This window comes from Tachyglossus aculeatus, chromosome 12 (genome assembly GCF_015852505.1).
Source record: "Tachyglossus aculeatus isolate mTacAcu1 chromosome 12, mTacAcu1.pri, whole genome shotgun sequence".
Classification (NCBI taxonomy): Eukaryota; Metazoa; Chordata; class Mammalia; order Monotremata; family Tachyglossidae; genus Tachyglossus; species Tachyglossus aculeatus.
The window spans coordinates 8,112,347-8,137,383 of NC_052077.1; the positions used below are offsets into that span (position 1 = coordinate 8,112,347).

At 44.1% G+C, this 25,037-nt stretch overlaps 1 protein-coding gene across 3 annotated transcripts in view; it reads left to right on the forward strand.

Annotated features, from left to right (window-relative positions):
- Nucleotides 1-1,382: 1,382 nt before the first annotated feature.
- AP1AR (adaptor related protein complex 1 associated regulatory protein) overlaps nt 1,383-25,037 on the forward strand; it is a 32,492-nt gene continuing 8,837 nt past the window's right edge. Inside the window, exons 1-6 of one of the 3 annotated variants that reach the window (XM_038755135.1) lie at nt 1,386-1,573; nt 17,901-17,949; nt 19,403-19,429; nt 21,692-21,717; nt 22,345-22,441; nt 23,102-23,200. In XM_038755135.1, the coding sequence (XP_038611063.1) occupies nt 1,494-1,573; nt 17,901-17,949; nt 19,403-19,429; nt 21,692-21,717; nt 22,345-22,441; nt 23,102-23,200 (378 nt within the window). In that variant the 5' untranslated portion in view covers nt 1,386-1,493. Of the gene's footprint in view, nt 1,574-17,900; nt 17,950-19,402; nt 19,430-20,769; nt 20,942-21,691; nt 21,718-22,344; nt 22,442-23,101; nt 23,201-25,037 lie in introns of those variants that run through there. The other 2 variants (XM_038755136.1, XM_038755137.1) reach the window with 2 other exon arrangements.

Consider the following 25,037-nt stretch of genomic DNA (forward strand, 5'->3'; position numbering starts at 1 on the left):
AATAGTCCAGTGTTTTCCGCACAGTAAGTGCTTAATAAATACGATTGATTGAATGAATGAATGAATAGTCCAGTGCTCTCCACACCGTGAGCGCTCAATAAATACGACTGAATGAATGAATAGTCCAGTGTTTTCCGCACAGTAAGTGCTTAATAAATACGATTGATTGAATGAATGAATGAATAGTCCAGTGCTCTCCACACCGTGAGCGCTCAATAAGTACGATTGAATGAATGAATAGTCCAGTGTTTTCCACACAGTAAGTGCTTAATAAATACGATTGATTGAATGAATGAATAGTCCAGTGCTCTCCACACCGTGAGCGCTCAATAAGTACGATTGAATGAATGAATAGTCCAGTGTTTTCCACACAGTAAGTGCTTAATAAATACGATTGATTGAATGAATGAATGAATAGTCCAGTGCTCTCCACACCGTGAGCGCTCAATAAATACGACTGAATGAATGAATAGTCCAGTGTTTTCCGCACAGTAAGTGCTTAATAAATACGATTGATTGAATGAATGAATGAATAGTCCAGTGCTCTCCACACCGTGAGCGCTCAATAAGTACGATTGAATGAATGAATAGTCCAGTGTTTTCCACACAGTAAGTGCTTAATAAATACGATTGATTGAATGAATGAATAGTCCAGTGCTCTCCACACCGTGAGCGCTCAATAAGTACGATTGAATGAATGAATAGTCCAGTGTTTTCCACACAGTAAGTGCTTAATAAATACGATTGATTGAATGAATGAATGAATAGTCCAGTGCTCTCCACACCGTGAGCGCTCAATAAGTACGATTGAATGAATGAATAGTCCAGTGTTTTCCACACAGTAAGTGCTTAATAAATACGATTGATTGAATGAATGAATGAATAGTCCAGTGCTCTCCACACCGTGAGCGCTCAATAAGTACGACTGAATGAATGAATAGTCCAGTGTTGTCCGCAGAGTAAGTGCTTAACAAATACGATTGAATGAATGAATGAATAGTCCAGTGTTTTCCACACAGTAAGTGCTTAACAAATACGATTGAATGAATGAATGAATAGTCCAGTGTTGTCCACACAGTAAGTGCTTAACAAATACGATTGAATGAATGAATGAATAGTCCAGTGCTCTCCACACCGTGAGCGCTCAATAAATACGAATGAATGAGTGAATGAATGAATGAAACGAACGGCCGCGCCCCCGCGGGACAGGCCACAGGGGGGCGGAAGTGACGTCACCATCCCTCCGCTCCCGCGGCGCCGGATCCGGGCGGGACTTCCGGCGACGGAGGGGGGCGGGACTTCCGGCGCGGAGGGGGCGGGCCCCGGCCGCCGGATGTTTCCTGGCTCGGCGGGGAGCTGTGGCCGGGGCCTGGGCGGGGCGGCCCTGTCCGGCCATGAGGCTGGGCGAGCGGACCCCCGGCGGCCCTCCGCGCCTTCTCCCCCCGGGGGCGGCGATGGCGGCGGCCCGGCAGCCCAACTAGGCCCGGCATGCGATGGGGAACTGCTGCTGGACGCAGTGCTTCGGGCGCCTCCGCAAGGAAGCGGGACGCCTGCAGCGAGGGCGCGGCGGGGGGTAAGCGGGGGAGCCGGAGGGGAGAGCGCATGCGCCTGGCTGGGCCTAGGAACGGGGGATCTCCAAGCGCGCGCCCGCGCCCCTGTGCGCATGCGCCCGTCTGGCTGCGGAAAGGGGGGGGGATCGCCGAGCGTGTGCCTTTGTGCGCGTGCGCGTGTCTGGCTGTAGAAATAGGGGTCTCCGTGCGCGTGCCTCTGCGCGTGCGCCCGTGGGGATCATCATCAGTCGTATTTATTGAGCGCTTACTGGGTGCGGAGCACTGGACTAAGCGCTTGGGAAGTCTAAGTTGGCAACGTATAGAGACGGTCCCTACCCAACAGTGGGCTCACGGTCTTAAAGGGGGAGACCTCCAAGCGCGCGCCTCTGTGCGCATGCGCCTATCTGGGTGGAGGAATGGGGATCTCCAAGCGCGCTTCTGTGCGCATGCGCCTGTCTGAGTGTAGAAATGGGGATTTCCAAGCGCGGGCCTTTGTGCGCGTGTCTGGCTGTTAGGAATGGGGGTCTCCATGCACTTGTCTGGCTGTAGAAAGGGGGGTCTCCAAGCGGATGCCTCTGTGCGCATGCGCCTGTCAGGCTATAGAAAGGGGGGGTCTCCAAGCGCGTGCCTCTGTGCGCATACGCCTGTTTGCAGAAATGGGGATCTCCAAGCGCGTTTCTGTGGGCGCATGCGCCTGCGCCTGCCTGGGTGTGGCGAGCGGAATCTCCAAGCGCGGGCCTCTGTGCGCATGAGCGTGTCTAGCTGGAGAGGGGGTCTCCAAGCGCTCTTTTGTGCGCCTGCCTCTGTGCGCATGCGCCTGTCTGGCTGTAGAAACGGGGGCTCCATGCACCTGTACGTACGAATTTATTACTCTATTTTATTTGTGCATATTTATTCGATTTATTTTATTTTGTTAATGTGTTTTGTTCTCTGTCTCCCCCTTCTAGACTGTGAGCCCGCTGTTGGGTAGGGACCGTCTCTGTACGTTGCCAACTTGTACTTCCCAAGCGCCTAGTACAGTGCTCTGCACACAGTAATTGCTCAGTAAATAGGATTGAGTGAATGCGCGTGTCTGGGTGTAGCGAACGGGATCTCCAAGCGCGTTCCTGTGCGCGCATGCGCCTGTCAGGGTGTGGCAATGGCTCTCCGGACGTGTGCCTTTGTGCGCATGCGCCTGCCTGGGTGTAGCGATGCGGGGCTCCAAGCGCGTGGCTCTGCGCGCATGCGCCTGCCTGCACAGGTAAAGCGGGGTGTGTCTCCGCGCATGCGCGTTCTGCTTCCAGCCCTCGGCTGTCACGAGGGAAAGATGTCGTCGAAGCAGCCTCTGTCCTGTCAGGACCAGCGCTGCCCCCTTCCTTCCCCCATCCTCCCTGCCTTAAGTTATTGTTATTAGTATTAGTAGTAATAATAATAGTTGTATTTAGTACAGTGCTCTGCACGCCATAAGCACCCAATAAGTGAATGAATTGAGCGCCTACTGTGCGCAAAGCACTGTCCCAAGCGCTTGGGAGAGCACACCTTCCCGTCAGACACATTCCCTGCCCACAGTGAGCTCACAATCCAACAAGGATCCCTTTCTCCCTTTGTACGGTCCTGTGCTTAATAATAATAATGATGGCATTTATTAAGCGCTTACTAAGTGCAAAGCACTGTTCTAAGCGCTGGGGAGGTTACAAGGTGATCAGGTTGGCCCACGGGGGGGCTCACAGTCTTCATCCCCGTTTTACCGTTGAGGTCACTGAGGCCCAGAGAAGTGAAGTGACTTGCCCCAAGTCACACAGCTGACAAGTGGCGGAGCGGGATTTGAACCCATGACCTGTGACTCCAAATCCCGGGCTCTTTTCCACTGCGCCACGCTGCTTCTCTGGGCTTCCCGAAGGGACCTGTCAGGCGCTGACATGAGCCCGCCTGACACAACAGTCTTGTGTCGTGTGTGCATTGATGCAGTTATTTGGGGGTGGCAGTGCGTTCCTGAATATGGTTGCAACCAGAAAAGGTGTCCTACGCATTGCCTGCCACATTCAGTTCAGTTTCAGTCGTATTGAGTGCTTACTGTGTGCGGAACGCTGTAATAATAATTATCATTATGGCATTTAAGTGCCTACTACGTGGTAGCAGAGTACCTGGGGTGGATACAAGCAAATTGGGTGGGACGCAATCCCCATCCTCTGCGGGGCTCGCAGTCTCAAACCCCATTTTGCAAATGAGGTAACTGAGGCCCAGAGAAGTGAATGACTTGCCCAAGGTCACACAGCAGGCAAGTTGAGGAGATGGGATGAGAACCCATGACCTTCTGATTCCCAGGCCCATGCAATATAATAATAAACAGACACATTCCCTAGCTGCAATGAGCTTACGGTCTAGAGGACAAGCCTGACATCAACTCAGCCATGGCTCACCAGAGGGCTGTGTTTGTTGAGCCATTTTGTGATTCGTACTATACGTAGTCTCATCGTCAAACATGAGAAGTGGCTATATATAATGCAGTATATGTCCAGCAGTGTGGCTAGTAGATTAGACCAGCCTTGGGTTCTAGTCCTGACTCCGCCATGCGTCCGCTGTGTGACCTTGGGTAAGTCACTTCACTTCTCTGTGCCTTAGTTACCTCATCCTTAAAATGGGGATTGAGACTGTGAGCCCCATTTGGGACATGGATTACATCCACCCTGATTGCCTTGTCCTTACCCCAGTGGTTAGAACAGTTCCTGGCACATAAGTGCATAACAAATATTTAAAAAAACACCCCAAAAACTAAAGTTTGAAAATCTGAACTCCAGCAACTCTAATATTTGGAACAATTTCTGGAGCCCTCAGAAGTAGATGTGTATTCAGGATTGGCGAAGATTGTGTACATTGCTTATCATCTTGTTACAGATAATCAGAGATAGGCCTGCATACAGAATTTTTGACAGATCAATAACTTTAAGTGCTGTGATTATGCTGGCCACGAGTCAGAGTTAATGGAAAGGAACCCTGACCCAGAGATATCTTATCGTGCTCTAATGGCAAACATTTAGCTGTGGACACTCATTAAATAGAATGGGGGAGGGAAAAAGAGAGAGGGGAGAAATAAGTCCATTTCTGCCTCTTCATAGCAGGGGTCTTCACAGTTTTCACATTAAGTTACTAATCAAAAGAGCCTGTTGAATATGCATGTTCTTTGTTGAGGACATTTTGCTGTGCTTTCATAATACCTTGGGCTTGAAGAGCACTTTTATTCTTCCAGAGTACTGCTCAAGTGATGAATTATCTCACTCGATCCTCACAGCCCCCTGTGAATTGGGGAGACCCAAGTATTATAATCCCCATTTTACCAGATAAAGCATAGGAAGACTTAGTAATTTGCCCAAGGACCCACCGCAGGGCAATAATCAATCAATCAATTGTATTTATTGAGCGCTTACTGTGTGCAGAGCATTGTACTAAGCACATGGGAGAGTACAACGCAATATAACAGACACATTCCCTGCCCACAGTGAGCTTAGTCCCAGATATGGGACTAGTTTCCGTGTCTCTTGACTCCCAAATGTGTGTCACTTCCACCGGTTACACTGACTCCCATTAATGCAATATTAGCCCCACTTTTTTTATGGGTGGAAATAAATTAATTATATCCTCCCCATGTTCACAATGTGAGTGATTCAATTCACTTTCCAAACCATCTTATCCCTCTGTTGAAACTTCTTAGCTGATTTTTCCCCCCCTAAAAGTGTTCCTATAAAACTTTTATAGCAGCAGCAGTTGAGTTAAACCCTCCTTTAGTATCATGTCATTGTCATGAAAATATTTAAATTCACTGGATCTTGAAATATTTTAAACATGAGGCGTTCTGTTTTGGGAAGAGCATAGATATTTCAGATGCTAGGCGGTAAATAGGATGAATTGGTTGTCATAGGAAGATGTCCAAACTGAAATTATCAGTAAGCTCGAGTGTGTTTGGTAAATTTATGGACAAAAAGTCCAATTGGTTAGTAGAAAAAAAATAAATGAGGGAAGAACTAGGGATGCATTCATTCAGTCATATTATTGAGCGCTTTGTGCAGAACACTGTACTTGGGAGAGTACCATACAACAATAAACAGAAACATTGCCTGCTCATAGTGAGCTTTTGGCATTTATATAACCATCAGGGGGAATTCCTAGGATGGTAGTTATTACACTTTCTGTATAAACATTCGGTGATTTCTGCACAAAGCTTCTTGAGAGCACGGAGCGTATGCACAAGCTCCGTTGTTCTTTCCCAAGTGCTTAGGATAATGCTGTGTACACAGAAAGTACTTGGCGAATATTGCTGAGGGACCAAGACAAAACACTGGTCAGATTTTGGTCATACCCACTGATGGTATTTTTCATGTTGTTAAATTCTATAAAATTAGAACAATACGAGTATAAAAACACTTTTAGAATGGAATTCTTTCCAGTCGTGGTACAGACTACAAAAATATGCTATAACTCTAATGTCTTTATGGATACAATTTACCTTTTTATATTGGATTTTAGTTTTGCTCCTAATGGAAAGGGCTTGTGTGTCTGAGTGGTTTTTTGTTTTTCTGATGTGTGTGTTTTGTACAGAAGAGTTGGGGGAAGTCTATTATTTAGTTTACGTATAATACTGATTCTCCTGCGCATCCCTCATTCCCACAGCACTTAAGTACATATCCTTGTATTTGGTGGCTTCCCTGTAATTTATTTTAATATCTGTCTCCACCAGTGGATTGTAAACTCTTGGAGACCAGGGATCATATCTGTCAGGTGCATTGTGCTTAGCAGTGTGCTTAGCACAATGCTATACTCAAACTGTTCAAGAAATGTCAATCAACCAATTGTATTTATTGAGTTCTTATTGTGTGCGGAGCACTGTACTAAGCACTTGGGAGAGTTCAGTGTAGCAGAGTTGGTAGGCATGCTTCCTGCCCTCAGTAAAATTACAATCTAGTGGGGGGAGACAGACATTAATATAAATAAATTATGGGTATGTACTTTGTGTTGTGAGGCTGCAGTAGGGGGTGAATAAAGGCTGCAAATCCTAGTGCAAGAGTGATGCAGAAGGGAGTGGGAGGAGAGGAAATGAAGGCTCAGTCAAGGAAGGCCTCTTGGAGGAGATGTGCTTTTAATAAGGTTTTGAAGGTGGGGAGAGTGATTGTCAGGTATGAAGAGGCCAGAGGCAGGACATGCGTGAGAGGTTGGCGGCCAAATAGATGAGATTGAGGTACAGTGAGTAGTTTGACATTAGAGGAGCAAGTTGATGTGACCATCTGTGTTATTCAGATCACTTCAAAAATCATTAAGGTGAAATAATGTGTATAATTAAGGTTTCGGCAGGACCATCCCCAAAGATCAGGGAATATTCCTCACCTGCTTTTTTCCAGAGTCATCGATGCCCCCAAAATCTTTTTTTAATCTTTTTTTATTAAATGGTCAATCCACTGCAGTTTCCCCAGAAATTAGGTTTTTAGGTTCAGGCAGCGGGAGCTCTACCAAGCCGTGGACCCAGGCTTCATCTTTTTCCACCCATTTTCCTTTCCCAACCTCTTATACCCTCCCAACTTTTTCTACTGTCACTGAACCCTTTTGACATTGAATTTTAAGAAATGAAGCTCACCAAGGGCAGGGAACACGTCTACCAATTCTGTTGTACTCTCCCAAGCACTTAGTTCAGTGCTCTTCACACGGTATGCACTCACTAAGTACCATTGAAGGTGATGGTGATGAATAAAAAAACTGAAGCTTCCATTTACTTCCCTGTGTTCCTGGGGAGAGGTGGCTTTTAGCCCAGTTGTGATTCAGAGTGGCTGGGGAATGAGGAAACCCGGAGCCAAAATGGGACCAGTGATCCTTTGCCTGGGCCGCAGCTTGGACTATAAGCTGTTGTAGTGTTGGTTAGAAATGCAGGGTGAGGGTAATGATGATGATAATTGCAGTATTTGTTAGGTGCTTACTATGTACCGGGCACTGGTCTATGCACTGTGGTAGATACAAGATAATTGTGTTGGACATAGTCCCTGTCCTATGGAGGGCTAACAGTCTTAGTCCCCATTTTACAGATGAAGAAACGGAAGCACAGACAAGTTAAGTAATTTGCCCAAGGTCATAAAGCAGACACGCGGCGGAGCTGAGGTCCTTCTGACTCCCGGCCCCATGCCCTGTCCACTAAAAGAGGAAGAAGAAGACGCTTGCGTGGCTGTTTCTGATGCAGGAGTGGGCTGCAGGGAAACATCTTGGTTAAAATTAAGCTTCTCCCCCAGCCCCAGCCCCCAACCTTGCTTTTCAGGAAGTATAAAGTAAGATCTGATCAATCCAAACAGCTGAGGTCTTGCTGCATGTTCTTTTTTCTCCAGATTACTGGAGAATATTCAAACTGATCCCATTTGCATTTCTTTCTTAGCACCCTTACCAGAGAAGCGGCATGGCCTGGTGGAAAGAGTCCGGTCCCGGGAGTCGAAAGAACACGTATCCTAATTCTGCCATTTGCCAGCCGTGTGACCCTGGGCAAGTCACTTAACTTCTCTGTGCCTCAGTTTCCTCATCTGTAAAGTGGAAATTAAATACCTGTTCTCCCTCTTACTTAGACTGTAAGGCCCACACGGGACAGGGATGGTGTCCAACCTGATTATCTTGTATCTACCCCAGCGCTTACCACAATTATCACAAACACCTGAATGCTTTGTCGTTTTATCGTCTGTATTGTTGTGCTCATTTGGTAAAGCCAGGTAACAAGGTAGCCTTATCAACTAGTAAGAGGGATCAGGGTTAGGAGAAGTATAATAAATTTACCATTGTGTCCTCTCCTCCCTGTAAGCCCAGTCTTGAGAGGAAGGAGAAAACAAATAGGCCAGGTTGGTATCTAAGGGTCTCTGCTAATAGTGATGATGATAGTTTTCAATTGAGAACTGACTTTGTCTTGTGCTCTCAAGTAATACAAGATAAATTGGTTTTTTTGGTAGTGTGATGTTTTTAGCTTTGATGCATCTGGCCTGGAATTGTATAGCCACTGGTTGTCAAAATGTCAAAATGGAGGTGAGGATCTAATTTTTTCCTAGTGGTAGTTGACTTTTTATTACCCAGCAGTAGCAATTATTGATTTCCAAGGTTGGGGTTGAAGTCCTTGCTTTCAGCATGAAAGTCTGTAGGGAGCAATCATTGCCAAATTACTGGAGGCCTCATGTGCTAAATGCCTTCTGAGTCCAAATGGTCCAATTGAAATGCAGACTAAAGGGCGAAGAGATTAAGACCATTTGGGTTCTCTCTGTCAATTTCCTATTTTTCACTGGAATAAGGAAATGCTTAAAGGCATCTGACAAGTCATGGGTTATTTTTAAATTGCAAACCTATGTCGTGACCGTCTCTCGGATGGATTAAAAACTATGCAAACTATGCCAGGAGGTATTTTAGCAATTTTCTCATCTTCTGCAGGACTTAAAGGAAAATTCTGGACCTGGTTAAAATTGAACCCCACCCCACCCCCCCGGATTGATTGTTCAATAACAAAACATTATGATGAACCTATTGCTTCACCTCTTATTTACCAAACCTGTTTCGACTAATTCACGTAGAGGCGTGTTAAGCAAGTTATTCTTGGGGAATTTAATTATGTTGAAGGGTGGCTTCTAATTTTATATTAGTTCTCTTTTCACACTTGTTCCGATTTATTTTTCGGCCTGAACCCTAATCAAACAGGGCCTGAGAGGAAGCTGTGGCAGTGGGTAAAAACAACCTGTTTGAGGAGTTTGGAATGGAAAGTGTTTGATACACCTCTTGTAGCCTCAGCACTTTTGTACATGCCTGTAATTTATTTTAATGCCTGTCTCCCCATCTAGACTGTGGGCAGGGAATGTAGGGAATGTATTGTACTCTCCCAAGTCCTTAGTACAGTGCTCTGTGCACAGTAATTGCTCAATAAATATGCCTGACTGACTGACTAATTGAAAGTGAGGAAGATGGGAGGGTAGCTAAGTGAATAGTGATGTTATGCTTTGGGCGTGTTTGAAAGATGAGAAGGAGCTTTCAGGGCGTGAATATTTGAAGATGGTGATCAGAAAGGGAAGAAGAGCAGGCATAGGTGGTGGGGGTAGATCTCAAAAACATTCATTCAGTCGTATTTATTGAGCACTTATGTGTGCAGAGCACTGTACTAAATGCTTGGAAAGTACAATTCAGCAAGAAATAGAGGCAATCCCTGCCCAACAATGGGCTCACAGACTAGAAGACAGTCTAAAAGCAGGCAGTGGACTTTTAGAGAAATGGTCAGAAAGGATGGGCGTAGGTGGGGGATAAGAGGAAACTGGGAAGATTTGGGCATGTTCACGCCAAATGACTTCTGTTTTCTCAGCAAAATATTGTCAGGGTCACTGGGGCAAGGGGGGGAGCGATTGGGGCCACTGGGGGACTAAGAAGGGAGTTAAAGGCTTGGAGGATTTGGTGCAGGCAAGGGGCGAGGGAGTGAATAAGGGAGGAAAAGTAGTGCCACCGAACAGAGGAGAAAGCAGAGTTCAAGTCCCCAGAGCCAGTACCATTAATGGAGGCTAGCGGGTAAGTGCCAGAATGGTATAAAATTCAAAACTTAAGTGCCCATCTCAAAACTCAAGGGGAGGTGGCCCATAATGGGTAGCGAGCTCCCTAGCAAAACAAAATATCCAGTAACTTATCAGTCAAGCATATATATTGAGTGCTTACAGTGTGCTAAGCGCTTGGAAGAGCACAATATAACAGACACGTTCCCGTCCCACAGCGAGCTCACAATCCAATTTTCAAAGCGGTCTGCAAGTTAGAACGCGTCATCGGCCAGAATTTCAGGATTTCCCCCTCCCCGGGACCACCTCTAGCCGGAGCTCAAACTGCCAAGAATATTTTTTTTAAGTTTTGGCAGTGGTACTGCCGAGTTGAGTGTTAAAGGGACAGCTGTCTCTTTAAATGGCTGAGCATTTCAGGCTGATAGGGTCTGCTGATTGTTGGTGGGTCAGTGACCCTGTGCAGCCCAGGAAAAGAAGCGTTAAATGATGTCTTTTGGTTCTCGACCTTATTAAGGAAAAGAAATCCAAAGCAAAGGGAAATATTTCACTGTATTTTGACTCCTCCCTTCTTTCCCTCATCCCTTAATGCCTAGTCCATTTTTTTATGGTATTTGTTATGCACTTACTATGTGCTAGGCACTGAACGAAGCGCTGGAGTAGATACAAAGTAATCAGGTTGGACACAGTCCCTGTCCCACATGGGGCTCACAGTCTTAATCCCCCATTTTACAGATAGGGTAACCGAGGCACAGAGAAGTGAAGCGGCTTTCCCAAGATCACTCTGCAGACAAGTGTGGTAGAGCAGGGATTAGAACCCAGGTCCTTAGTCCATAATGGGACATGGTAGCGGGAGTTGTTGGCTAAGCTGCTGGAACCCAAATGGATGAACCTTGACGCCAACTTCACCTGGCCCAATTAGCTGTTTGGCCAGCTAGGATCTTGTACAGTGCTCTGCACACAGTACACACTCAATAAATACAATTGAATGAACTGCATTTCTTCTTCTCATACCTGGAAACAACTAATATGTAATCACTCAGTCAGTGAATCAATCAGTGGCACTTACTGCATGCAAAGCTCTGCACTAAGCACTTGGGAGAGTAGAGTACCACAGAGTTGGGAAATATGTTCTCTGCCCACCTGGTGCTTACCATCTAGAGGGGGAGACGGGTGTTAAAATAATTTGTGGGGGTCAAGTGCCGTGGGGCTGAGCATGGGATGGATATCAAGTGCTTCAAAGATACAGGTCCAAATGCGTAGGTGGTGCAGAAAGACGAGGGAGTTGGGGAAAAGGGGGCTAAATTGGGGTTGGTTTCTTGGAGATGTGATAAGGCCTCGAAAGTGTCCCATGTGGAATTCCTAGCCAGAGGGAGGATGTGGCAAAGGGGTCGGTGGCGAGACAGACGAGTAGGTTGGCATTAGTGGAGTTTGTAGGCTGGGTTGGAAATCGGCAAGGTAAGGGAGGAGCTGATTGACAGCGTGCTTTAAAACTGGGTTTTTTTTATTTTGAGGATTGGGGAGCTGTGGACTGAACCATTTTCAGAAAAATGTCCCCGCAGCAGAGTGAAGCGTGGCCTGGAATGGGGAGAGATGGGAGGCCGGGAGGACAGTGAGGAGTCTGCAGTTGTCAAGACAGGATATGATACATGCTTGGATCGCTGTAGTAGCAGTTTGGAAGGAGAGGAAGAGTGGATTTTATAGCAAAGTAGTGAAGGTAGAATGGGCCGGATTTGGTGACAGGTTCATTCATTCATTCAATCGTATTTATTGAGCACTTACTGTGTGCAGAGCACTGTACTAAGCGCTTGGGAAGTACAAGTCGGCAACATACAGAGACGGTCCCTACCCAGCAACGGGCTCACAGTCTAGAAGGGGGAGACAGACTACAAAACAAAACATGTAGACAGGCGCCAAAATCGTCAGAACAGGTTGAATGAGAGAGATGAGATGAGAGAGATAAGTTGAAGATAATGCCACTGTTTGGGGCTGCTTCATTCATTCAGTCATATTTACTGAGCGCTTACCGTGTGCAGAGCAGTGTACTAAGCGCTTGGGAAGTACAAATTGGCAACATATAGTTACCCAACAATGGGCTCACAGTCTAGAAGACTCTAGGCTTATGAGACAGGGAGGATAGTGGTGTTGTCTACAGGGATGGGAAAGACTTGGGGAGGACAGAGTTTGCATGGGAAGGTGAGAAGTTCTGTTTTGGACATGTTTAGTTGGAGGTGTCAGGGGGACATCCAAGTAGAGATGGCAGGAGCCCGTGGGAGATTTCAGAGAAAGAAGGAAAGAGGTCAGGACCAGAGATATAGATTTGGTGGTAAAAATAATGATAATGGTATTTAAATGCCTACTATGTGCTAAGCACTGGGGTAGATACAAGGTTATCAGGTTGGATACAGTCCCTGTCCCGCCTGGGGCTCACCGTCTAGGTAGGAGGGAATAGGATTTAATCCCCATTTTACGGATGAGGAAACTGAGAATCGTAGAAGGGAGATGGGGCGATAACTGGAGGGAGCCATAGGATCAAGGGAGGGGTTTCTTTTAGGATACATGAACGTTTGAAAGCAGTACAGAAGAAACCAGCAGAAAGGAAACAGTCGAAAGTAGCAGTCAAGGAAGAAAGAAGGGAGGGGACAAGGGCTTTGTGAAGGTGCCGAGGGATAGTGTTGGACACACAGGTGGAGAGGGTAGATTTTGAGAAGAGGCAGGCAATGGGAGAGTCGAAGGGAGGGCGGAGGAGGGAGGGACTGGAGAGGAGCAGGGGAGATTTTAGGGAGTTCACCCTTCAATCTTATCAATAAAGTATGTGTCCAGGTCATTAGGGGAAAGAGATGGGGGTGGGGAGGCCGGAGGATTGAAGGAGGAGTTAAACGTCTGCAACGGTTCTGTGGGCAACAGGTATGGATTCCCACCAGCAGCAGTCCCCAAGTCGAGCGCAGGAGCAGAGGAAACATGTTGTGGAGGTTCTCCTAGGTAGTGGCTTAGTGGTATGAGATCAGCGGAAGGACCGGAGGAGTTCTGAGCTCAGTGGAGATGGTGGCGTTGAGGGCTTAAATTTGTACATTAGGACACGGTAGTTTGGGTATGGAGACCAAATGGGACATGATGACTTTGACAGATTGGAGGGGGTCAAAAGATCAGAGGTCTCTGGGGGGGAACAAGACAGATTTGTGGGAAGTGGGTGTGTGGGAGAGGTGAGACAGTTTTGATTGGATAGAGGAATTTCAGAGTTGGTGAGGTGGAGATATGTAGCTGAAGAACTTCATCAGTCAAATTTTTCCTTGAATTGGGAATACACCCCCTCCCCCAAAATAAGTACCTGATTTCAGCATCAGTAAAAGAAAGCAAATTTCTGGGGTTTATGGAAACAGTATCCCAGAACACTTTCCAATTCTATCTGATTTAGGAATGTAGAAGACTTCTGAGACATTCCAGTTTCTCTTCTTCCTCCATCTATCCTTTTAGGTGGAAGTACTTGCGAGATGATGAACCTTTCATTTTATCTACAGTGCTTCAGTAGCAGTATTAAGCATGCCATATGTTTTGACCCACTTAAGTGCTAGCAATATACCTTCAAAAGTAGGATATGTTTATCTTGTTCTATTTTCTTGGAATAACTGTCTTTTAAGCTGATGAGAGAGGAACATTTCTTAAGGAAACTTTGAGAAGACTACCATAAAAACTTCTAAAATTGTTCATGGCAAATAAAATTAAGTTGTAGAATAGCCTCCTCTCTACCTCTGAGGGTCATTTAGCTCCTATCCCTTTGATGAAAGGGCAGTATCAGAAATGGTTGGCACGTGTATTTGAACAGGGTAGACAACATGGGACATCTTCTCCTCCCCCCTTCCCTGTCTTGCTGCAATAAAATGCCTGTCTTTCTGCCTCAGCCCAATCATCCACGGGAGCAGGATTGCAGCAAAAAGTGATTAGTGGTATCCTGCCTCCCCTTCTTCTGCCCACTAGCCTTCCCAGTTTCCTCAAGAATAAGACTTTTTTAAGTATTATTTGTAAAATGCCTAATAATAGTGGTAGTAAGCGTGCCAGATGTTGTACTAAGCACTGGGGTGGATCCAAGCAAACCGGGTCAGACATAGTATAATCCCTGTCCCACACGGGGCCTACATCTTAATCCCCATTTTACAGATGAGGTAACTGAGGCACAGAGAAGTGAACTGACTTTCCCTAGGTCACTCAGCAGACACTTGGCAGAGCCAGGATTAGAACCCAGGTCCTTCTGACTCCCAGCCCGTACTCGATCCAGTAGGCCATGCTGCTTCTCAAGCACTGTACTAAGGACTACAAGATAGGCGGGTTGGACCCAATTCGTGTCCCACCGTGGGGCTCACAGTCTTGATGCCCACTTTACAGATGAATGACTTAGGCCCAGAGAAGTGAAGTGACTTGCCCCAGGTCACACAGCGGACAAGTGGCGAAGCCGGGATTAGAACCCAGGTCGTCCAGCTCCAGTGATCTTTCCACTAGGTCACTGGGATTCTTGGTTAGATCCAGGAAAGGAAATGGGAGGTGGGTCCCCAGCTTTCCCGCACCAGACAGCTGCCTTAGCCACCCAATCATTCAGACTCAGTCTCCCCATCTGCAAATCACCAGGCTAGATGCGTTTAGCACAATAACAGGAGACGATAAGGACAACACTAGCCCATGTTCAGACCCGTTTTTAAACTTGGAGCCCAGACCTCATAGTCATGGCCCCAAAAGCTGCCTCAAGATGTTATCTGTTCAACTGTTAACTTGGCTGAAATTGCTAATCTCAGTTGCAAAACAGTATCCCCGTAATACAACAATTTGTAAAGTGATATTGTTCATCAAAAATGTGATGTCGCTGTTTATTAAGCCTCTCTAGAAGCAGATGTTAAAGTATTAATGATTATATGTGTAAAATGAGTGTCGGGAAAGTATTAGTAATTATATGTGTAAGATATATGTAGATTTTTAGTATACGGTTGCCGTTCTGCCCCTGGCCCGGTGGCTCATGCGTTTGTAGTCAACAGTAGCAGCAGAGTCCTTAGAGAATTCTCACAGTGTAATAGTTCATCATCATCATCATCAATCGTATTTATTGAGCGCTTACTATGTGCAGAGCACTGTACTAAGCGCTTGGGAAGTACAAATTGGCAACATATAGAGACAGTCCCTACCCAGCAGTGGGCCCGTTGCCCTCCCTATATCCGTCCTCCAAGCCGGGAATGTATAAGAGCCCTCCATTTGCTTCCGACAGTCCGTTATAGGCCTCTTGCTCATGAATTTATCAAGAACCCAAGAATCAATTGTTGTTTGGGGCCTAAGCAGCTTCCTGTGGCAGAGAATCCTCTCATCCGACCACCCGCTTTGTGGAAAAGGGTTTGCTCCAAACCTACCACTTTCAAACTCAAATGGTGCCCCCTTCTCCTGGTGTTCCGGGATTTAGGGAACCGCCGCCGTTCTACATATGTCAGTCAATCTACGGCCTTTATTGAGCGCTTAAATTCTGGGAATGTACAGTACAACAAAGCTGGAAGACAGGTTCCCTGCCCATTAGGCGCTTGTAGTCTAGATGGGGAGACAGATGGTAAAATAAGTTACGGATTGATTGGAAGGCTGAGGTAGGGTGACTATCACCAGTCCCATTTTTAAATTTCAGTCACGTCCCCTCTCTACCTTCGTTTCGCCAGACTAAAGAATCAAGTCTTCTCAGTATATGTCTTCGTAAAAATAACCCGGAGCTCCTATTGCCCTCTGATTCTCAGAGAGAGCAATTTCCTTAGAACTGTTGCCTTGATGTAATCCGTTAGGAAAAGAATCAGGGCAGCATTGATTTAAAAAAAAAAATCAACTGTGAAAATCACGTCACATTTTGCTTTTAATTCCCTACAGTGTAAAAAGACTTCAGCTTGCAGGTTTTTCCATTTCAACACTTAAATGAATTTTGTAGCCGTGTTTCAAGGTAATGACTTCTAAGTGGCTATTTAAAATCATTGGAGCAAGACTGCTTACCTTTTGTTGAAGGAGACATCCAAATGCAGTTCTCAAGATGTAATGTTAAGGTGGTGTTTGCCCTATTCAGTTGGAACCCTTCCTCTCAAACGTCATATTTATACTACCAGAAAGTCAATATTGTGACTAACAGAATATAATAACCATTTTCTATCACTCTCTCTCACGTGTATATGAATATATACTATATATGCAACATAGATACTCAATTGCATATATACACACAGTATATAAATATTGTCCTCCTTATTTGAAAACTGTATTTGCCTTTCTCAGTAATATCTTATCTCAGGGCGGGGGTCAACTTTGCCAGTGACATTATGCCACCAGCAGATCCAGATAACTGAAAGTGAGAAAAATACATAGTAAAGCAGCATGGCCTAACAGAAAGAGCACGGGCCTGGGAATCAGAAGACCTGGGTTCTAATGCCGGCTCTACTAAATACTTGCTTTGTGACCTTGGGCAAGTCACTTAACTTCTCTGCCTTGGTTCTTCCGTTCTCCCTCCTACTTAGACTGTGAGCCCCATGTGGGACAGGGACCGTGTCCAGCCTAATTAACTTGTGTCTGCCACAGCGTTTAGAGCAGTATTTGATGCATAATACGCAATTAACAAATACCTTAAAAAAAACTAAATTCTGTGCATGACCTAGTAGAAAGAGCGTGGGCTTGGGAATCAGGGTTCCTGGGTTCTGCTCCCAGCTCTGCCACTTACCTGCTATGTGGCCTTGGGAAAATGACTTTAACATCTCTGTGCCTCATCTGTAAAATGGTTGTTCTCCCTCCTTCTCAGACTGTGAGCCCCGTGTGAGACCGGGACTCTTTCTGTTCTTATCTTATATTCACCCCAGTGCTTGGCTCATAGTATGTGTTCTTTTTTTTAGCAAGTACCATAATTATTATAACAACAATAATAATAAAGCATAAGGGAGACCATAAGTCCTCCAGACTGAAAGATCACAGTGGGCAGGGAACATGTCTTCCAACTCTGTTATATTGTACTCTTCCCAAGTGCTTAGAACAGTGCTCTGAACATAGTAAGCACTCAGTGAATATAATTGATAAGATTACATATCTTTAAATTAAATAGTACTTATTAATATTAATGTCTGTCACCCCCTCTAGACTGTAAACTTTTGTGGGCAGGGAATGTGTCTAATTCTGTTGTACTCTCCCAAGCGCTTAGTACAGTGCTCTTCATATTGTAAGTGCTCAATAAATGCCAGTGATCGATTGATATGATTGTGAAATTTTGGCTGCTAACCATTTTTTGACTTGAAATTTTTCTTTCGTCACATATAAGTGGCTTTTGTTTTGCCACATGTGTGTAGGTGATTTACAGAAACATTGGATATCTCCAGTCTCTAAGGGAGCCAGCTCTAGAATGTAAGCTCGTTATGGGCAGGGAACATAAAAAAAAAATCAGCACCATTGATTGATGAACAAGGTGAGCTGCTGACATTTTTGGTATATGTTTGCAAGATTAGTTTAATGTGTGGTGATTCTTTTCAAAAATGGAAGGGAAAAATTTCTAACAGCCATCTGCCTACCAAGAAATGGACTGCCCTTAAAATCAATTGATAGGTGGTATTTATTTAGCATTTATTATGCAAAGAGCACTATACTAAGCATTTGGAAGGAAGATGTATTCGATTTTTGAGAAATATATTCCTGGTAGAAATTTTTACATAAGTGCCCAAATTAAAGACTAAAAACTGAACTTGTTGACTGTTCTTTGTTTTGTTTAACGGATGTGCTTCATCAATGAATGTTAACTCTGAGTATATTATTACGTTCAGTTGCAGTCCTTAAGTTTAGTGTTTTTCTTTTTCCTTCCCAGGTCAAAGTATTTCAGGACTTGTTCCACTGGAGAACACTTTACAATAGAGGTAAGTAGAATAACAGAACTGGAAGGAACATGGCCTAATGGAAAGAGCACTGGCTTGGGAGTCAGAGGGCCTGGGTTCTAATCCCAGCTCCTCCACGTATCTATGGTGTGACCTTGGGCAAGTCACTTCCCTATGCCTCAGTTACCTCATCTGTAAAATGGAGATTTAGGACTGTGAGCCCCATGTGGGACGGGGACTGTGTCCAACCTGATTATCTTGTATGTACCCCAGCTCTTATACAGCGCTTGGCATGTAGTAAGCGCTTAACAAATGCCACTTGAAAAAAAATAAGAAAGAGAAAAGAACTTCCAGCGTTCCGTGCCTTTTCTTGAAGACAACCCACACCTGAATTAGTACTGGGCTCAGTCCTCAGTAAGTGTTCAACAAATCCCCCAGCTTAATTGATTATTCCTAACAGATGGGATAGAGGTCTGTCATAAAGATCTTGAGAAGGAAAACTGCACCGTGTCACTAATTTCCCACTGCACCGGTTATTTGCAGATTGTATAATTACCAGACATATGTGACTGATCTGTTACCACGATCTATTTTACCAAATGATTCTCGAGACTTTGTTTCCAAATAGTTTAATTTCTGTGATCTTTCCAGTATCAAAAGTGAGAAAGACTTCCTTATGAAATGCAGCGTACTGTATTCTTAGTAATTGCAGGACTTCCCTTTGTAAATATTTTTATGTCTGTGTCCCCCAATATTATTATAATAATTGTAGTATTTTTTTCTGATCAGCAAAGCTCCTTGTAGGCAGGGAGTATATCACCTTATGATTTTTTTTGTACTTCCCAAGCACTAAGTATTATTATTATTATTACTATTATTACTGCTACTACTACATGCATTTTCTTATTTTCAGTTCTTTTTCAGGATGAATATATTTCTTCAGTTTATTGTACTGAGGAGCAGGGTGGCCTAATGGAAGGAGCCTGGGTCAGAGGACCTGAGTTATATTCCCTGCTCCGCCATGTGCCTGCTGTGTGAACTTGGGCAAGTCACTTAACTTCTTGGTGCCTCAGTTTCCTCATCTGTAAAATGGAGCTTTAATACGTGTTCTCCCCCTACTTAGATAGTCCCACGTAAGACAGGGACTGTGTCTGGCCTGATGAACTTAAATCTACCCCAGTGCTTAGATCAGTACTTGATGCATGGTAAGCTCTTATTTAATAAATACCATGAGTATTATTCTTTTCATCATCACAGGTACTGCTGTAAAATTAACTGTAGGCATCATTGGGATTTTTATTAAATACTATTTTGTATTAACTTCTGAAGAGTTGAATAACAGGAGCAAGATAAATTTTACCATACTTCGACATTTTGTGTGTGTATTAAGATATCATTTCCTAAGTGATGGTTCCCCTTACTAGTTATGGTAAGATGCTATGAATATCTGCGTTTACTGGACATTTTTATCGATGCTGTCTTTTTGTGTTTGCAGTTTGAGAATTTAGTGGAAAGTGACGAAGTAAGTGTATTTCTTTAATTGCGGGAAGCTCTAATCATTTTCCTTTGATAACCTAATTTTTAAATGCCGGACACTTTTATATTTTAAAACGCCTGCAGTTACTTTTTTCTACAGCAATAATTCTACCCCTAAGTCCCCCAAAAGGTAGTGCTGTCGATATTTCCTTCCATCTGCTATCGATATTTCGGGTGATCCAGGCCGAGAATGAATGCAAAATAAAATGTATCGGTTGAATCCCCGAACGAGCAGTACAGACGGGCATTACCGCAGACTTTGGTCGGTCCTGCCCTGTGAAATCCTGTCTCTCCCTACTGCTCTCCCCACCTCTGGCCTTACTGTCCTTGGATCCACATGAAAAGCTGCTTCCTGGTTCATTTTCCTGAAACTTTGCTTACTCAACACATCTCTCAGCTACTCCTATGGCCGCCCAACTCCTCTTACATCAAGCAGATTACCTCTATTTTCTTCACCCGTCCTCACACTCTTCATTCTTCTCAGGCTCACCCCTTAGCTGTACTCGCTTCTCAGCTCACCTCCTCTGACATGTTGCTCCCGCTATTCCTCCCCCAGGCCGCCAAACCTTAACCCTTCCCACCCTCGAAGCTCTGTGCCTCAGTTACCTCACCTGTAAAATGGGGATTGACTGTGAGCCCCCTTTGGGCCAACCTGATCACCTTGTAACCTCCCCAGCGCTTAGAACAGCGCCGTGCGCATAGTAATCGCTTAATAAATGCCGTCGTTATTAGAGAAGCAGCGTGGCTCAGTGGAAAGAGCCCGGGATTTGGAGTCAGAGGTCACGGGTTCCAACCCCGGCTCCGCCAATTGTCAGCTGTGTGACTCTGGGCAAGTCACTTCACTTCTCTGTTCCTCAGTTCCCTCATCTGTAAAATGGGGAGTAAGACTGTGAGCCCCCCGTGGGACAACCTGATCACCTTGTAACCTCCCCAGCGCTTAGAACAGCTCTTTGCACATAGTAAGCACTTAATAAATGCCATTATTGTTATTATTATCATTAATAAAATCCTACCTCTTATAGCAAGGCTTTCCCAGTTAATTCCCAACATCCTGAAATGTGTCAGCCCAACAGCCACCTTGCAGTTATAAATTCATGTATGGCCGTCCTCAGCCCTCGGGTATATACGTATATTTAAATCTATATTTCCATTCAGTTATTCTTTGAGAGTAAACTCCCCTAATAGAGTTGTTTAGCCATTGTGGGCAGGGAACCTGTCTTATCTGTTATACTTCTCCCAAGAGCTTAGTACAGTTTATTGCGCTTATTGGACACTCAGTAAATACTGTTACCTCGCTTCCAACTCTCCCTCCGTCATCCCCTTGCTCATGCTAGTGCCCCGGCTTGAAACTCCCTCCCTATCAATTCTTTTCAGCTGTATCCTTGAGCCACAAACCATCCCGCTTCCTTCGTACCTTAACTCCTGGTGACCATGGAACCTATTTCATTGGAAAGATCAAGTCCGTCAGGCGTCGCTCCCCATTTCCCCCATGATGGATGTAATCCTCTGTGCTTCTTATCCCCATTCCCTTTTGTCTGTCAGATGTCCCTTTGCTCCAGAAGGCCAACTCCTCCAACTGTAGCTTAGATCCTATTGCTTTAATTCATGTAAATCCTTCTCTCATTGATCTTATGAACGTTTACCGCTTCAGCCCTGTCTTCAAACATGCTCCTTACCTCTATTATAAAGCATCCTATCCGTTGACTCCTCTACCCTCTTCACCTAGCACCCTATCTTATTTCCCCTTTCTTATCTAAACTCTTCAGACATCCTATCTAAGCCCTCTGTCATTACTTAAAGGGCTAGGACCATATCTTCCTTTTAACCCTCTTAAGTCCTTGATGCATCTTGGTGCTGTTGATTCCCTTAAAAACATGTATTTGCTATTGGGAGAGGAGATGAATGTATTTGGTGGAGAGGAAACCAAGTCAGTAGCTACTTATTGACAGTGGTCCCCTCTCAATTGTGTGTATTCGCTGTGTGTGCACTAATTATTTTGGGATCTAATATTCTTTTGTTTGGGGAAAAAAATTGGGGGGGAGGAGGTGGGGTTAAACGGACATTAGGCTCTCTTAGTTATTTTGTTATAGTTAAAAAGTTATCAGTATTTTAACACCGTCTATTCTTAAAATAACAAAGAGAGCGTATGTTGAAGATCATTTATTTCGTGCCAGAGTAATTTTTTGTTGTTTTTTTTTAAAGAGCTAGCCAATGTAATCTAAGTAGGAATTTAATTGATTTTGAACAGGGTGAAAGCCCAGGAAGTAATCATAGGTGAGTCTTTATCTTAATATTCATTTTTATAGTGCATTTTATTTTTTGAAATGGTTGTTTCAATAAGTACACTTATTTCCTTTCCTCCCCACTGTTGTTTGTCCTACTCCTTCCTCCTCCTTTCCCTTCCTTCTTAGGGCCAATCAATTCTAAAAATTCCCGGGATTATTCTAGTGGGGTTTTTTTGTTTTTGTTTTTGTTTTTTAACTGTCCATTCAAAACTATCTACGTGGATCCATAACTTCTTTTAAAAAGCCAACTTCGTAGGTAACCTGTCAGGCAAAAGTTACACTGACATTGGGTTACCATATAGTGTATAGATGTTTAGAGATAATTCATATGTTAAAATATATTCTTGTTTTAAACAATTAAGTCAGATTCTTGGGATTTTAGTGCTTCTAATAAGGTAAATGTTTTCAAAATTAATTGTCATCAAATTTGACTTTAGTGATACCTCAGTAACAAAGTTTGTGGTGTCTGCTTTTTTAATATGCTTTACAAAATGTTTTCTCTTTAATGTAATAAAGTATTCTATTATGTAATTATAGATCACTACAGAAATATACTTTTTTGATCTAGCTTCATGGCTTGCATAAATGATTTGCATGTTTTTGTTTTTTCACGTAGACCTCTGACTGATGAAGAAATTGCAGATCTGAGAGAGAGACACTATGATTCTATTGCTGAAAAGCAGAAGGCCTTCGATGTGAAAATTCAAACAGAGGTAAATAAGAACGTGGTATTTTCCAGCAATTCATTTATCTCGAACGGGTGCTTTGGCCACGGTAGTCATAGTGATCTGGGAATAGTTATACAAATGAAAATTATCATTTCAGTAAGAGATTTCTAACTATGAATTGCAGACCCTGGTAGAGGTAGATGCCATGTACAAAAAACTTCGTTAAGGTGCTTCAACATTCTAGCAATACATCAAGCTCAATTCTTCCATAATTTTATGGGTTGGCAAATTTAACTATGTGGGTTTGTATGCGATAGTCTTTTAAACCATACAAATCATTAAATCCCACTTTATACTATTTCTGCACCATTTGGATTTCAAGTCTTTCAGAATATAGAAGAATTGAAACTAGTATTCCGTACTGTGATTAAGGTCTGTGCATTTAATATTAGCTGTTAGTACTTCATCGTGCTGTTTTGTCCAAAGACCATAATTATAGATTTAGCAATGTGTGTTTGAGTCTGGTGTATTAAGGAAAGAAACATTTGAAAATTAAAAGTTAGAAATGATTAATTTTGCTTCTGATAGTGCCTTGTAAGTTTTATTTATTTTTATCTTTGTAACATTTATTTTAATTTTATTATTTTTAGAGCAGTTAGATAGGTTCTCATTTTTGTTAACCCTTATTATTTTGTTCATATACAGTTAGCCTTACAAGAGGAGAAGTTAAGACTAGAAGAAGAAGCTTTATACGCTACACAGCGTGAAGCAGCCAGGGCAGCAAAGCAGCGAAAGCTCTTGGAGGTGAGGGGAGAAGACCCCAGTATATATCAGAGCTGCTTTTCTACTTGTAAAATGCATTAATTAACAACAGTTTAAACTTGGGGACCTATTTTTCTCTGAATCTAATCAATTCTGCTTGAACAATGTTAACATATATATGTATATCTGACTTCAGTCTCAAGAAATTTTAAGGGAAGAATAGGGAAAGTTCTGTAAGTGTAAAAGCCACAAATAGCAACAGAAACTGGACACCTAGTTTTGAGTGCTCTTTAACTTTTGGCTTAACAAACTTCCAAAATATTTCACTAAACATTCCTCATTTGCTCTAAAAAGAAAAGCCGTTTAATCATTTAAAAATAGAATTTTTAGTTTGCAAGCTAAATGTCAGGACTCTTTCATCAGGCTTTTAGCTGACCTCTTTTTAGCATGCAGTATACCTCAAATCTGCTCTTGTTGTATAAGTCCTACTTGACATATAAATGTCTTACTTGAAAGCCCAGCAGGTTATTCCGGAGCCATCATTTGACTTGGTGATCAAGAAAGGTGGTTTAGCAATAGTTTACTGAATGAAAAAGGAATTGAGTAGTCATCAATCATAAAAAGCAAAAGTTAAGACTTGTAGTTACCTTGTACATCTTAGAACCATCATCCAAGGGCCTGAAATAAAAAACTCAGTTTGTTCTCTACCTGCCTTTTGATAGCTGATTAAAAACTGGATAATGCCCGTGGAGAAGAATCCACTTCTGTTCCATCCTCTCCAGGGAGGGGCCGTTTTCAGGTTAATGGCGTTTCCCCATTAAAGTGCTTGGTTTCTCATTCTTGGGCGTTAGAGAGCAAATTTCTGGGTTTTTATAGCTTTGTGTCAGTCTTTCTGACCAGTGAATCAGGAGGAGGCAGGGCGTTTGTGCCCCCAGTAGAAGAGGTAGCTTCTATGTAGGAGAAAACTCTGTGGATATTGGACTTTCAGTTGGACATCTGCCGGCATTTTCTAGGGCTTCTTGTCCCGAACAATCCTTGGCTCGTGGACAGGAAGGCCAAGGATTGCCAATGGAATTACTAGGCACGGGAATGGAACAGAAACAGAGAAACCTGTTCCTCAGGTTTGGTGACTCCATCTCTAACCATGCATTGTTCCATCTCTTTTCACTTCCCAGCAGATTAATGATTTACCATCCATGATAATGATATCTATCCACTGATTAATCCTCAGCAGGGGAAAAACCAGTTAAGGCAGGCTGTGTCCCATTTGCGAACAGCGAAACCAGTGGTATTTTTGGAGCGCTTACAGTGGGCAGAGCACTATACCAAGCGCTTGGGGTGCTGTGAGCCCGCTGTTGGGTAGGGACCGTCTCTATATGTTGCCAATTTGTACTTCCCAAGCGCTTAGTACGGTGCTCTGCACACAGTAAGCGCTCAGTAAATGCGACTGAATGAATGAATGCCCTCCTGTTACCTCAGGTGTTCTGTAACCATTGGCCGGAGGGGTGCAGGGCAAGGATGGGAACCCCATTTTAAGCCCAAATCCTGAGCCCTGCCCAGACTTGGCTTATTCTGGGGATCCCAAGAACATCAGCTGGCCAGATCCTGTCCAAAATCCGGTCATTTCAGGCGAGACCCCCCCGCCTTCTGAGGTCAGAGAGAGGGAAGAAGGGGAGCCGTTTGGTGGCTGGACTTCCTCCCCGCAAGGGACATAGTATGTCCATTGCCTTCATCCATAGCATGGCAGGAATTTCATCCCAGCAACCCACTAGAACACCTGCACGTGATCCACATTTGTGCCTCCGTCTCCATCCCACCCCTTCTCCTCCTTTCCCTACCTCCCCTCACCCGCCTCTCCTACCACCCGACTACTTCCTTG